This window comes from Taudactylus pleione, unplaced genomic scaffold (assembly GCF_031769625.1).
Source record: "Taudactylus pleione unplaced genomic scaffold, aTauple2 ptg001800l, whole genome shotgun sequence".
NCBI classification, from domain to species: Eukaryota; Metazoa; Chordata; class Amphibia; order Anura; family Myobatrachidae; genus Taudactylus; species Taudactylus pleione.
In genome coordinates this window covers 1,335,102-1,351,259 of record NW_028286197.1, presented here as the reverse complement: position 1 = coordinate 1,351,259, position 16,158 = coordinate 1,335,102, and the positions used below count along the sequence as shown (strand labels likewise).

Genomic DNA, 16,158 nt, shown 5'->3' with positions numbered 1-16,158 from the left:
TCTGGACTTAGGAATGGCTGGTAAGATCAGAGCACAGTATGCATCTTTGCTGGCAAAAGTAAGTGTCCAGCCAACCCCGATTACAGGAAGGAAAGGGAGCGGAGCTACAGAGTCCCCACGTGCTGGTGGGAGCAAAATTTATAGTTGCACCACTGAATGGCATGGACCAACAATACAGCCATCACCAAGACCCAGTAGTAATGACACAAAACAATAAAAAGATAATTACAAACAAGCCAGAATGTAATTTCTAACCTGTGAGCAAAAAAGTTTTGCGTGTATCAATACCCTGAGCATTTTATCCAGACACCATGAACAGGGGAGAGAGCACCACGCAAAAAAAGATAAAACCTTCAAAAATCAAAACCCATTCTACCATTAGACAAAAAAGGGAATTCTGAACCTCACCAAACTAACAGGTGCCAAATGAAAAAATTTAATAATATATCGGATTTATGTCTGTTAATAATAGACTACTGCATGAGTCTCTATTTTAGAGAACAGAAACCTCCTCAATAGAAAATTGGGATTGGACTAATTGGTGCGCTCTAAGTTTTTTTTCGGGATCAATACAGATTAATTTAATAATTATATAATTTGGCAAACTAAGGAGCTCATTCAGACTCGCTCGCTAAGGCACGCTCGCTCGCTGGGAGCAAATTTCGCACATCTGCGCATGCGTATAATTCGCAGTGCGCGTGCGCAAGTAATTCGTTGCGATCTGATTTTGGTAGCTCGCAAGCCACTATCAGGTCGCTGCTTTGAGTGACAGATAGTGCCGTTTGTGGGTGGTTACAGGGGAAGGTGCCTGTGAACTGGGGAGTGGATGTGCGAACGCAGGTGTGACAGGCAGCCAAAACGCTGTTTAAAGGGTGTGCATAATTTATAAAGTAGCGTCATGGAACACGTCACCTCAATGTATTTCAACCAGCACTGATCGCAGTGCTTGCGGCAGGCTAAGGCAACCCCAAGGGCTACGAGCAGCTCCGATGGCTCTTGATGGTCCCGATTAATCCTTCTTTTCCCGGAGATGACGTCTGTTGCGAGTGGCAAGGGGGCGTCTTTAGACACTTGCGAGCGCACTTTGCCGTAGCTCGCTAACACACAGTGGGCGTCCTTACGAGACGCAGTGCGAGCACTTCATTATAATATCCGGCCCCTTTTTGCCAGCGAGCGATCACATCTTGCGAGCGGGTCTGAATGAGCTCCAAAGCACTGTGGTGCTTGAAAGTTTGTGATCCCTTCAGAATTTTCTATATCTCTACTGAAATTTGGCCTAAAAATGACCTCAGATTTTCACACAAGTCCTAAAAGTAGATAAAGAGAACCATAAGTCAGTTTTGCGGCTGGACTTTGTACTGTGCATGTACCATATCTAACCATACACATGTAAGGCCAAATCATAGTTGCACGCATATCAGTCACATCTGCACTTTGTTCCTGAATCACTTTGAATAAAAGTCAATGGGGCTTTAGTAGAAAAGCGTCATGCGTGTGAAAACACAACTGCGGGCTAGACTAAGTTGTGCTTGTAGAAATCCTTCTGATTCCAGACGGATCTCTTGCATCAAGGTTAGCGCTGTTGAAAGTGTGTGCTGATAATGATGACGGCTATTCATCAAACATATATGGATGACGATGATGAGGCCAAATATCCATATTTAGCTCCATGCATGCAATGCGAATATAATTGCAGTGAACTTGCATGCAACTCCATTCAACCTTTTCTGAGTCTGAACTTCTGAAGATAACATAGGAGTCATACTGTATGGACAATGCGTAATTCTAATAAAACATTTAACTGAATTTGGCTGTAATAACAGATGAAGTAAAATATAGAGAACTGTACAGTTAATGTATGTTGGAAATATATGCACACAACTTACAAACACCTAGGGCCAAATGTAATAGGTTGAGAGAGTTTAGCAGTAAACTCACACTTTTTAAACTCGCCCAATGTAATAAAGGCTAAGAACATGGAAACTTGCATGTTTTAGACTCAAAATACTCTCATGATTTAAACTCTCATCCAGATGTTTTCCCATTTTGAAAATAAAACTCGACCAATGTGAGAGATCACTGCTAAACTCTCACATTTTCTAAACTCCAACCCTTACATTTAGCCCCTAGCCTCAATACACCATACGGCACAAGACATCTGACATGAGTGAGCTGCGCAGAGTGAAGCAGCGTCTTTTGCTCAAATGTGCATCTTACTCTTAAAACTTCATGAGACTGTGCTGATTAATTTGATATGCAACACTTGTATATATGTGTGCGACAGAGTCTAAATCTGTACAACGGAACTTAGGGCCTGATTCAGACCCTAACTTTAAGTTAACTTAGTTAACTTAAAATAATCCAGTTATTTAATGTATATTATTATCATATATATTATGTAGTTCAGTAAAAAACACAATGTTATATATATATATATACAGTATATACTGTGTGTGTGTATATATATATATATATATATATATATATATAAAACAATGTCAATGTGTGACTTTACTTGCATATTAACATGAAGCTTACTGAGATTACAAAAGCAGCCGGTCCAGCAAAACTCCAAATTAGAGTGTCAGAAACTGACAACCAGCAGAAGTCGGGGTTTCCATATCCTTCAGGATCAAGTCCCACAGCTAAACCTTAGAGGATGGAAGCAGAGGAAAGTGACATGTGAAGTACCATAATGCAATTGTCTGTAAATGATTACATTTTTGCACTAGAGGAAGGAAAAGTAAGTATTGTTCCCACTACAAAAGAGCTATATCCAAATATTCAGAAATACAAAATATTCCGAAATACGGAATAATTTTGGCATGACTGAGATAAATGAAACCTTTGATTTTTGATGGTTCAATGTACACAAACTTTGTCTAAGGCACAAATTATTAAAAATATTGAATACAAGTCAAGTGTATAAGGTGTATATAAAACATAAATAAATTTAATTTCTGTACACAAACTTTGCTTGAGCCACAAAATTATTGAAAATATTGTATAAAATTACCTGCAGGCTATGTGTATAAGGTGTATATAACATATAAATGCATTCTGTGTGTATATTAGGGTCCCATTCCCAAGATATTTCATTATGATATGAAAATATTCCAAAATACGGAATATTCCGTTATCCAAAATACCTCTGGTTCCAAGCATTTTGGATATGGGAGACTCAACCTGTACTAATAAAGAGTATAGGGATTTTAGGAGAAAAAAAAATATTTCCACAAATACAGGTTGAGTCTCCCATATCCAAAATGCTTGGGACCAGGGGTATTTTGGATATTGGAATATTCCGTAATTTAGAATATATGCATACTATAATGAAATATCTTGGGTATGGGACCCAAATCTAAACACAGGATACATTTATGTGTTATATACACCTTATACACACAGCCTGCAGGTCATTTTATACAATATTTGTAATAATTTTGACCATCAAAAAAAGTTTGTGTACATACATGAAATTCATTTATGTTTCATATACACCTTATACACACAGCCTGAAGGTTATTGTATACTGTATTTTAATGATTTTATGCTTTAAAAAAAGTTTGTGTACATTGAACCATCAGAAAGCAAAAGTTTTACTTTCTCAGTCATACTAAAAATATTCCGTAATTCGGAATATTCCGTATTTTGGAATATTTGGATATGGGAGACTCAACCTGTATATATGTTTAAAACTTAAATGTATTATATGTTTGTGGAAAAATCTTCAGAAAACAATTATATATAATGTTAGACACTATTTCCCAAACGTTTTTAATCATGGTGCCCTACGGTACCAGCAATTTATTGATGGCACCCTTATGCCAAAACTTTCTCATTGAGAAATTCAGCAAAAATTCTTAAAATTCTGGTTTTGCTTATCACACTATAAATAATTTGATTTTGTGCTGTACCACCAACCTGTGCCTGCCCTGCAAAGTGCCCCGCGGCACCCAGTCTGGGAACCACTGGTGTATGGGATTTCCTCTTACAAAATATTTTTCAAATAAATTAGTGTTAAAATAATGTTACAAAATAAATCATATTGTGCTTGCCTTTACTTAAATGGAATGAATCATCAAAAAATCCATAAAACTGTTAGTAAGCACCTTTTATATTTTAAATGAGCAAATAATAATAAATAACATTGTACTGTACCTATTGTGGATACTGAATATAATTTTTTTGCAGCCAATTCCTATTTTACAGTCCCCTCTCTTGGAATATTTTAGGCAAAATTCTAATACCTCCCAACAATCCTGGTTTAGTTAGGACAGTCCTGATTTTCAGACATTCTCCCACTATCACATCTGCTCCTTTCTACTCTGCTGTTAGTGGGTGCTACACATACTTGTCTACCCTCCCGATTTGGTCGGGAGCCTCCCGAAATTTGGGTGCTGCTCCCGACCTCCCGGGAAGGCAGGCAATTCTCCCGGCTGCCGCCCACCCCACCTATCTCCCCCGCAATAACCCCTGCAACCCCCGCAGTGGGGGGGCCGATGACGTGATTTGCATCATTTTGGCACCGTCCCTTGCTTCACAATGCCTATTTTATCGGGATTGTGTAGCGGGGGCGGGGCCACACTGACGCGATTGCATTACCCCACCATGCCCACAAGTGATGTCACCCGCCTGTTCACTCCCCCTTGTCCCGGACACGCCCCCCCTCCTGCCGATCTGGCTGCTCCCTCCCGGAAGGAGCAGCCAGAAAGTCGGCAGGTATGGTGCTACTAGCATGTGTGCAAATGTCTTTGAATTTGAGGAGGTGGCAGAACTTGCAAATCAGAACCGCTAGTGGCTCACTAGGGGGTACATTGCAAACGCAAGTTTAATGTGACCATGCCCACCAGCATGCTGTGGCAAGGCCATTTACTCAGCAGAATGCACTATCCCAATGAATACTTATGTAAGTTGGAAGGTATGAAATTTGTTAACATTGCATTTAGTTGCAAGTTTGAGCTAAACCCTGTCAATCAAACTTTGCAGTTATTCTTTAATTTGCTCTAATGTTAAGTAAAAATTTTCAAAGTCTGAATTACTTTTTTTTTCATTTCTATTTTTATTGTCGAGAACTAGACATCATATTCAGCTTGCTGTGTTTTGTTTTTGTTTTTTTAATTAAAAAATAAGTTGAATGTACGGAGGAGTAAAAAGAGTAAAAATTTTAAACCAATAGAAATTAATTATAAATTCATTTGGTAAGTAGCAGTGATACAGGGAATTTTGACTATTCGTATAGTAATGTTAAGGCCCCCATACAAAACCACAACTGAACAATTTGAAGATTTATTACCCGATTTTAAGATTTCCCTATCTAGCAATCTGTGCCCATACACTACAGATCTTTTTCAGTGATTTGCAGATCATTTTCAGCAAACATAGATCTACCAATCTTGAAAGGCCCATCCTTTTGCTAGGAACGGTCTGCTAATCTACTGATCATGTACATATACTAGCAATCCATTCGATCTGTGAAATCCAACATGTTGGACAACCTGATTTAACAATTCCAATTACTTTTTGGATGCAATCTATGAGCTGTGAAGCCCATACATTGCAGATTTTTATACACCATTGATTGCAAATTTCATAATTGCCACAATCGATTTGATGTATGGGGGCCTTTAGATTAGCAAATTAACATTAGGACTATGGGGGGGATTCAATTAGGGGTGTTAACTTTTCAAAAGTGAAAAAGGGCGGCAGCTTTGGGCTTTATCGTCTGAGACTATTCAAATGACATCCCCTTTTCACCCAAACCCCTTTTTAGTGAGTGTTAAAAAGTGGCGTTAACGCATAGAGTTCGTGTAAAGTTCACAGACCTATGCATTAACTTTGTGTTTTCACCCTTTAACTGCATACATATTGGGGATTTCTTTACGTGTATCATGAGACGGACTATCAATTAGCGGGGTTAATTGAATTCTGCTCTATGTGGGAGATTTATCAAAGTTCCTAATTGTCCTTTTTCAAACACATCCTGTAAAATGACAGTTAGGAGCTAATTGGTTGGTACTTTTTCTCTCTCCAAGCTTTGATACATCCAAATACACTTATATGGCAGGTCAGCCCCTAACAAGGGTATACCTACACCCTACACTTATTTTTAACAGGACATAACCCCCCCTTTTTGAGGTTCACTCACTGGGGACCATTTAACCATTTAACTACTGGACATGTTCAGGTTGTCACATTCAGTGTTAAAAGGGAAACGTAGGCACTTAGTGCTATACGGAAAGAGACTCCCTAAAGGAGTCTGCTTATATAACCTGCAACCAAAGTGTAAGAAAGGACTGACTTATCTGGGCCATCCCCTACACACTATGGATTGACGAGCACTAAGTCTGGACATATGGAGACGTAGACACACATTTGTGCCATACGGAAAGAGGCACCCTAAAGGAGCCTTCTTACCTCACCAAATAAGAGCCAGAATCAACAACAAAATATTATTGTGAGTTTTGGACACTAACCTCACCGACAGGAGCATTGTGACTCCTTCATTAAACACCTACTTTAAACATATAATGTTTCATGTACATCTGTAAAATAACATACTTCACTATACACCCATATACAGTCAGGTGCATAAATATTGGGACATTGACAGAATTTTCATATTTTGGCCTCTATTCACCACCACAATGGCTTTGAAATGAAACAAACAAGATGTGCTTTAACTGCAGATTTTCAGATTTAATTTGAGGGTAATTACATCCAAATCAGGTGAACGGTGTAGGAATTACAACGGTTTCTTTATGTGCCTCCCACTTTTTAAGGGGCCAAAAGTAATGGGACTATCAACTCAAATGCTATTTCATGGACAGGTGTGGGCTATTCCCTCATTATTTCATTATCAGTTAAGCAGGTAAAAGGTCTGGAGTTGATTCTAGGTGTGACATTTGCATTTGGAATCAGTTGCTGTTGACTCTCAATATGAGATCCAAAGAGCTGTCACTATCAGTGAAGCAAGCCATCATAAGGCTGAAAAATCAAAACAAACCCATGAGAGTGATAGCAAAAACATTAGGTGTGGCCAAATCAACTGTTTGGAACATTCTTAAAAAGAAAGAATGCACCGGAGAGCTCAGCAACACCAAAAGACCCGGAAGACCACGGAAAACAACTGTGGTGGATGACAGAAGGATTATTTCCCAGGTGAAGGAAAAACCCCTTCACAACAGTTGGCCAAATCAAGAACACTCTCCAGGAAGTAGGTGTATATGTGTCAAAGTCAACAATCAAGAGAAGACTTCACAACAGTGAATATAGAGGTTTCACCACAAGATGTAAACCATTGGTGAGCCACAAAAACAGGAAGACCAGACTAGAGTTTGCCAAAAACCATCTAAAAAAGCCGTTACAGTTCTGGAACAACATCCTATGGACAGATGAGACAAAGATCAACTTGTACCAGAGTGATGGGAAGAGAAGAGTATGGAGAAGGAAAGGAACTGCTCATGATCCAAAACATACCACCTCATCAGTGAAGCATGGTGGTGGTAGTGTCATGGTGTGGGCATGTATGGCTGCCAATGGACAAAAGCAGCAGAATGAATTCTGAAGTGTTTCGGGCAATATTATATGCTCATATTCAGTTAAATGCTTCAGAACTCATTGGACGGCGCTTCAGTGCAGATAGACAATGACCCGAAGCATACTGCAAAAGCAACCAAAGAGTTTTTTAAGGCTAAAAAGTGGAATGTTATGCAATGGCCAAGTCAATCCCCTGACCTGAATCCGATTGAGCATGCATTTCACTTGATGAAGATAAAACTGAAGGGAAAATGCCCCAAGAACAAACAGGAACTAAAGACATTTGCAGTAGAGGCCTGGCAGAGCATCACCAGGGATGAAACCCAGCGTCTGGTGATGTCTATGCGTTCCAGACTTCAGGCTGTAATTGCCTGCAAAGGATTTGCAACAAAATATTAAAAAGTGAAAGTTAGATTTAGGATTGTTTAGTTTGTCCCATTACTTTTGGCCCCTTAAAAGTGGGAGGCACATATTGAAACCGTTGTAATTCCTACATCGTTCACCTGATTTGGATATAATTACCCTTAAATTAAATCTGTAAGTCTGCAGTTAAAGTACATCTTGTTTGTTTCATTTCAAACCCATTGTGGTGGTGAATAGAGGCCAAAATATGAAAATTCTGTCAATGTCCCAATATTTATGCACCTGACTGTACTTATAAGGTTAGCGCTGGACACTAAACAGCTTCTGATTCCCTACTGTCCCACTCGATTACTGCGATCCGTTGATGAAGGACTATTAACAGTACCTAGAATCTCACGGAATTCGTCTGGGTGCCGAGCTTTCAGTTTTGTGGCTCCAACCTTATGGAACTCACTTCCCCGCACAGTTCGAGAGGCCTCCACTCTAGAATCCTTCAAAAATTGACTCAAGACTCACCTATTCACCCAAGCATTTCACTAATGTCCCTTGTTTAAGCTTGTCTTGTATTTTGTACTGTAAATGTAAAGCACTTTGAGTCCTTTAGGAGAAAAGCGCTATATAAATAAAATTATTATTATTATTATTAAACCCTAACTCTATACTATTTATTTCCCGAGCCTGGACAACTCTCTGCCCAGCAGCTTCTGAGACAATTGGTGGGATACTGTAGCGCTTGTGTACCAAAAGACCCGGGAGAACATAAATAGACCCCAAAGTGTACGGAGATAAAGTACCAACCAATCAGCTCCTGTCATTTTTCAAACACAGCCTGTAAAGTGACAGTTTGGAGTGGATTTGTTGGTACTTTATCTCTGTCCACTTTATCTCTCTCCAAGGCTTAGTACATAGATCCATATGTACGCATTTCATTATGCTTGCATTGGATCTTGGTATTAGAACAATAAAATTTCAACAGTACATCACTGACTATCAATTTATAATGATATCTATTGGTTCCAGAGAGTTGTTTGAGAGGGATATGTTTAATATCCCGACAGCAGGGATTCAGGCGGTCACAATGCCGATGCCGGAATCCCGACTGCCGGAATCTCGGAAGGCAAGTAGCGTGGTTGGGGGGAGGATTAGGGGTTAGGCACTAGGGGGAGGGTTAGGTTTAGGCACTAGGGCGTAGGTTAGGTTTAGGCACTGGGGAGGGAGGGTTAGGGTAGGGCTAGGGGTTAGGGTAGTTATACTTACCTTGAGCCGTCGGAACGCTAAACTAGTTGGGATCCCGGCGTCGGGATTCCCTAACACCAGCACCCCGTACCCAACCTGTTGGAAAAATGTACTCGTCTCCTCCATTTGGCTGTTAATGAATTGAAATAAGCATACATTCTACTATCAGGGAAAAAAAAAAAACAAACATTTTTCTGTCATTGTAGACTACTACAGGATCACCGGAATTAACATTAGTCGATTTCAAAAACAACCAAAAATCAAACAAAAAACCTGAGGCAGGCAAATTTGGGAGAAGAACTGCACAGAAAACTATGATATATGCAAGCTTCTCAGGTTTAAAAGCATATGATTAGTTACAGCATACAGATGTGTCCTTAATACTTCTTTGATGCCGTTGCCCTAAAAAGTCCCTCTCGCGCTGCAGGTCCCATGTTTCATTGTGACTTATGTGCATTTTCAGTGAAACAAGACACACACCAAATTATTTAACCCGGTATTACACACTCGCACTACATACTGACCTTCTACCTGGAGGTAGTCAGTCCCATTATCCAGGTAGAAGTTCAAGGTCTTCTTAAAATAAAAAAAACATTATTCGCAATCTCTAAGGATACAGCATAGCGCCCCAAATAACCAATCAACGGGTGGTTTCTATGACAGCGATATGCTGATTGGCTAGAAGCGTTATATATCGTACACAGCGTGTACACCTTTGTCATTCCCCTCTTCTTCCCATCTGCTGTCCTGCACGTCAGATGGAGTGATGGAATGAACAACGCGGTATAGTTGTATGCTGCGCGTAACGATACACTGCGCCATCGTTTACTGGATCGTGCAGTGTGCATGGCACATGCAATGTATCGTTACATGTCAAAAAAAAGTAGGCACTGAAGACTGTAAAACAACAACACAACAGAGCAAACCTATTAATACTTAGACATTTGTTTGTATTAAAAATTTAGACTGACCAGTTATAAAGGCTGGAACACCCCAACCCAAGGCATAGTAGAACCTCATTGGGCCGGCGTTGACATCCCGAACTTCACTCAGTCTGCGATATATGTGTAGAACCTCAAGGAAAGTCCAAGAAAAGCAACAAAGCGAGAGGAAATGGAGCAGGATAGCAATGATAGTGCAGGCAAACTAAAATGGATAATATAAAACAAAACAAAAATGAAATAGAATATAATATGGCGGATAATATAAGAACATAAGGAAAAAATACAAGATTTTCATAAGGAAAAAAATATAAAAAGACCAGAGAAAGAAATAAACATACATTTTTGCAGCTTGTTATGATTTAAACAGTGAACAAGAAAAGCATTCAATAAAAAAGTGTAACAGAATTGCTGGCGCTGTATAATAAATGGTAATAAGCATTTAGCTACAGTTTCAGAGTTATTTTTCTTTTTATATACCTGAAATGTTGAGTTACTAAGATAGCTGCAAAATGCAACATCAAAATATTCTTTATTAAATTTTATGCACTGACTGAAAATAGCTGATTCATAGCTGTGAGTCATTTACTCCTGGTAATCCATTTTCCGCCCTCATTGAGTGAGCATTTTCTTGAATCATTCCAAAGAACCTCATTAAGGTAATAATAGATTCATACCTGCCCACACTCACATCTAAAGATTTGGAACAAGACAGGTCACTGACGATCTCCCCAAATAATCCCAGATCCACTAAAGCAGTACTTCCCTGAAAAATTAGGCTGATTAACAGATGCCTTATTTCAAGTGTAGCTTATGTAATTTCAAATTAATTTCATTTACACACACTTCATGAGCAAGTTTATCTTGTGCATCAAGGATGTATAAAATTTGGGTTTAACATAACTTCTGACTGAAAAGTCCATACTTTTCCAATACCCTTCAGGGAAACGCTTTTAATACACGCTGTCCATAACTCCACAATAGCTTTCTAAGAAACTCTACCACTGAGCGATACTTTAACTATGGACATGGACATATGTCATCACCAAGAGCCAGCAAGTGCTTGCAATGCAAGTCTGCTTTTGGGAGAGATGTATCAAACCTTGAGAGAGATAAAGTGGAAAATGTGTCCATAGCAACCAATCTGCTTCAAACTGTAATTTCTTAAACTGTGCTAGATAAATGACAGTTAAAAGATGAATGGTTGCTATGGGCAACTTCTCCACTTTATCTCTCTCAAAGGTTTTATACATCTCCCACTTTGGCTTCAAGTAACAAGGGTGGGGCGGAGCCCCTACTGTACCTGCCATAAGGTGGATACATTTTTTGAGAAGAGGTTGCTCATAAATGAACAACTACTTTCCTTTAAATGCTCAAAAGTGTAACACGTACCATACAGCAAGAACAGAATAACACGTACTCACTCAACAACAAACAACAAATAACACCTTAACACTCTCAAAAGATTGCTTCACAGCTTTAAAGAGACCAAATAAAACACTGAATTATTTACAGTATCTCACCCTAATATTAATAGTAACAGAGCGGTATATAGCCACACTTACTCACGCTGCGAGCCAACTCAAAGCTAATTGAATGGACCCCACAGCATGAAGACAGAATAGAGCAGTTGAGAGCATTGATATCCATATATACACACACAATTGGTCAAAAGTTTTAAAACACCCCCTAATTTTAATTTTTTTATAACATTTCAAGCAATTCATGTCCAATGAAAAGCATGAAATGGTATAAAGGTGAGTAGTAAACTGTTAGCAATTAAAAAAAAAAAGTTTCGATCACCTTCCTGTGGAAATAGTATTGGGTTGAGAATTTACAGCTGTTCTGCAGCAATGAAAAAGAGGCTTGCATGAACCATGAATCACCGCCAGTGGACGAGAAAAGACTGTAAGAAGGTCTTATGGACTGACAAATTAAAAATCTTTGGTTCACAATAGGTTTTTGCATGTTTTTGACTAGGTGAAAGGATGTTTCCTCAGGGGGTGGTGCATGTAAGTTTTGACATGTAGTTAAATAGAAGTGGTCTCTTAATTGAGATTGATTGTGTATTACTCATCTGATTTAACAACATCACATGACTGTGCATGACTTGCACATGTCTGATTCACCAGATTTAAAGGTCAACCCAATTAGACTGCAGGTGCAAGACTTGTTAACTTGGCTCTATAAAAGGATCTGCATGTGCACTACAGTAGACTACCACTGTGTGTATTGGAGCCACAAAGTGCTGTACTACCTTATCATATTGACTGCAGTTTATCTTCTATCACCTATATCCTGTTATCTTCAATAAATCCTACCCTGGTTTGGAATCAACGTGTCGACTAACCTTGTTCACATCCACTACGCATTTACAGGCTTGTCAATAGTAAAAACCACAACTGTGTTTAATCCCAAAATTTAAAAGGGTAATGCTTTTAATAGCAAAACTCTCTTAGGTGGTGATCTTTTGCAGGATTCCAAGTCGATGTCTTGCACATGGGAGTTTCTGGTTTTGTTGTGGACCCGTGGTGGTAATAGGAGCAGACACTGAAGCAGATTTAAAAATAAACGTGGAGTTTTTAATGAGTGGCTTAAAAGACATGAATGTGGCAAAACAGAAAGTCCGGGTTTAGCACTAAAGTGCACTTGGGAACTGTAGTGATGCAATGGGAAAAAGTCCAGGTAGTGATAACAGAAGGCAGTCCAGTATTTCAGTTTTTGTGAGGCTGAAATGAATGGCAGGCTGAAGTGAATGACAGGCTGAAGTGAATTGCACGCTGAAGTGAATAATAATGTCCAGAGGATTTGCAAGTGGAGGCAGGGTGCAGGGTAACGACTGACACAGGTACTCAGGCAAGGGAGAGGCAATAGGAGGAGGCAAGGGATTCCAGCAGGGTATGGAGCAGGTCAGGTAAGCAGGCTAAGGCAAAGATCCAACAGGCAGGCGGACAAGCTCAGGAACTCTCTCTCAGCTTGCGCTGAAAAACACATTGCACTGGCAATGAAAGGAAGCTCTGCACTCCCTTAAATACCCAGTGCCGCACTGTGAGAGGCTAGAGAGAGCATGTGACACACCAGGATAGGGCAACTAGGTCACATGTCCGGAGGCAAGATGGCGGCGCCCATGCTAGAACGGAACAGAAGCACCACCAGGCCTAACCATACCAGAGTGACAGTATGCCCACACTACGCACAGCCAAAGCACCCCGACAGACACCAGCGCCACCGCCAGATGCCCCTCGCCATAGCATCCTCACAGGTATTACCCGTCGACCACCATGCCGAGAAACCCTGGTCGTGACAGTCCCCCCCTTATGGGTGTACTCAGGACACTCACCAGGCTTCTCCGGATGGGCAGCATGGAACTTCTTGATGAGAGCGGGGGCATGGATGTCTCAGGTATCGGTCCAACAGCACTCTTCCGGGCCGTAACCCTTCCAGTCTAACAGGTATTGCAAACGCCCTCTGCGCATACGAGAATCCAGGACCTGGGATACCTCAAACTCCACACCTCTTTCAGTCTGGATACGAGGGGGAACAGGGAGGACTTTGGAATTTGTTCAGCACCAGGGGTTTAAGTAGGGAAATATGAAACAAATTGAGGATTTTCAGATAAGGGGGCAACTGAAGTCGATAAGCCACAGGGTTGATGATGTCTATGATGGAGAAGGGCCCGATGAATCGTGGAGCAAACTTCATCGATGGTACTCTGAGCCGTAGGTTCCGGGTGGACAACCAGACTTGGTCTCCAACTTGCATGTGTGGCAACTTCCTACACCTTTTATCTGCCTGAAGTTTGTAGCGAGAGGACGCCTTCTCCAAGTTAGAACATACTTGAGTCCAAATTGATGTACCAACCATAGAGGACACTGTACGGAGATTTGCATCTAAGACAGGCAGGCTTTGAAATTCAGCAACCCAAGGATGAAGGCCATAAACAACTGAGTTTGATTTGTAGAAGAATGGTAGGAGGCATTATGTGCAAACTCAGCCCATGGCAGCAATACAGACCAATTGTCTTGAGAAGATGACATAAAAATCCTCAGGAAGGTCTCAAGGTCTTGATTAACCCTCTCAGTAGATCCACTGCTTTGTGGATGATAATCTGTGGAAAAGTTTAGTTTTACTTGTAGAACGGAACATAACGCTCTCCAAAATCTTGCTACAAATTGAGCACCACGGTCAGAAACTATTTCGTCAGGAAGACAATTTAGATGGAATATGTGTTGAACGAACAGGTGAGCCAAGTCAGGAGCAGTAGGCAGTTTCTTTAGGGGTATATAATGGACCACTTTTCAGTCTATCAGTCTACTATGACCCAGATGGTAGTGTAACCCTGAGAGTTCGGTAGATCCGCGACGAAGTCCATGGAGAGATGAGTCCATGGACGTGATGGAATAGGTAATGGCAACAATTCACCAGCCGGAGCTTGATGTGAAGACTTATGTTGGGCACAAGAGGTACATGAAGAAATAAACTCCAATACATCCGCCTTCATGGATGGCCACCAATAGCCTCTCTTTAAAAATTCCAGAGTCTTCAGAGTACCTGAGTGGCCTGCAAAGCGAGAGGAATGAGCTCAGGTGAGAAGCTGCTTCCTTAACTCTGGGGTCACAAAAGTCTTCCCAGTAGGAGGCTGTAACTGTATGGTGGCAAACACTCTTGACTCTTAAGACAGGGGCATTACGTTGGATCTCCGAATTCTCGTCACAGAGGAGGGATGGACAGCGCATCCTCTTTCTGATTAAGGGCTCCAGACCAGAAGGTCAGAGTGAACTGGAACCGAGCTAAAAATATTGCCCATCGGGCCAGACGAGGGCTCACACACTGGATATTCTTGAGGAAGAGGAGGTTCCTATGGTCAGTGAAGACAGTGAAGGGAAATTTTGCCCCTTCCAGCAGGTATCTCCATTCTTTTAATGCCAACTTCACTGCCAAGAGTTCTTGTTCACCTATAGCTTAATTTATTTTGGCAGGAGAGAATATCTTGGAGAAAAACCCACAGGGATGAACTCGATTATCTTCATAACGCTGGGATAGGACTGCTCCCACAGCGTCTGATGACGCATTCACTTCCAATAAAAAAGGCCTATCTGGTTGTCGTAGGACTGGAGCAGAAATAAAGGCTTGTTTTAAGAGCTGGAAGGCTGTTTCTGCCTCAGGTGACCATAGGGCAGGATTAGTGCCTTTAAGGGTCAGGGCTGTAATGGGAGCCAATAATGACGAAAATCCCTTGATAAAGCATCTATAGTAGTTGGCGAATCGGAGCAGTCTCTGGATGGCTTTCAACGTTTGAGGTCGGGACAAATCCAAAATCGCCTGCACCTTCTTGTGGTCGATTTCTAGACTGGAGCCAGAGATGACGTAACCAAGGAAGGGTACACTGGGCACACCAAAGACACATTTCTCCAATTTGCAGTAAAGGTGGTTCTTCCTCAGCCGGGATAATACTTCCTTCACATGTTCATGATGTTCCACTACAGAAGACGAAAAAATCAGTATATCGTCCAGGTAGACAACAACTGAGACGTATAACAAGTCCCGGAAAATTTAATCAAGAAAGTCCTGAAAAACAGCAGGGGCATTGCATAAGCCAAAGGGCATCACAAGTTATTCAAAATGTCCATCTCTGGTATTAAAGGTGGTCTTCCATTCTACACCGGTGTGAATACGGATGAGATTATAGGCCCCTCCCAGATCTAACTTTGAGAATATGATGGACCCCTTAACCCTGTCGAACAACTCTGTGATCAGTGGAAGCGGATATCTATTCTTGACCGTTATATCATTAAGGGCCCGGTAGTCTATACAAGGTCTTAAGCCACCATCCTTCTTGCCGACGAAAAAAACCCAGCTCTTGCAGGAGAGGTGGAGGGATGAATAAATCCTTTTGCTAGGTTGTCCTGGATGTATTTGGACATAGCTTTGGTCGTTGGCAAGAATAGAGGATAGGTGCAACCACGAGGTGGCATCTTGTCAGGCAACAGATCGATTGGACAATCCCATTCTGTGTGAGGAGGTAAGACATTCGCCTGTTGTTCAGAAAAAACATCAGTGAACATCTGGTACTCCACAG

General features: G+C 40.9%; 1 protein-coding gene across 7 annotated transcripts in view; it reads right to left on the bottom strand.

The window, feature by feature from the left end:
* Positions 1–16,158, bottom strand: part of LOC148436343 (cadherin EGF LAG seven-pass G-type receptor 2-like) — a 383,494-nt gene that overhangs the window by 98,848 nt on the left and 268,488 nt on the right. For all 7 annotated transcript variants that reach the window (XM_088465025.1, XM_088465024.1, XM_088465023.1 and 4 more), the window contains exons 26-27: positions 10,110–10,284; positions 2,539–2,651 (exon numbers count right to left, since the gene is read on the bottom strand). In XM_088465025.1, coding sequence (XP_088321151.1) covers positions 2,539–2,651; positions 10,110–10,284 — 288 coding nt within the window. The remainder of the gene's footprint in view (positions 1–2,538; positions 2,652–10,109; positions 10,285–16,158) is intronic.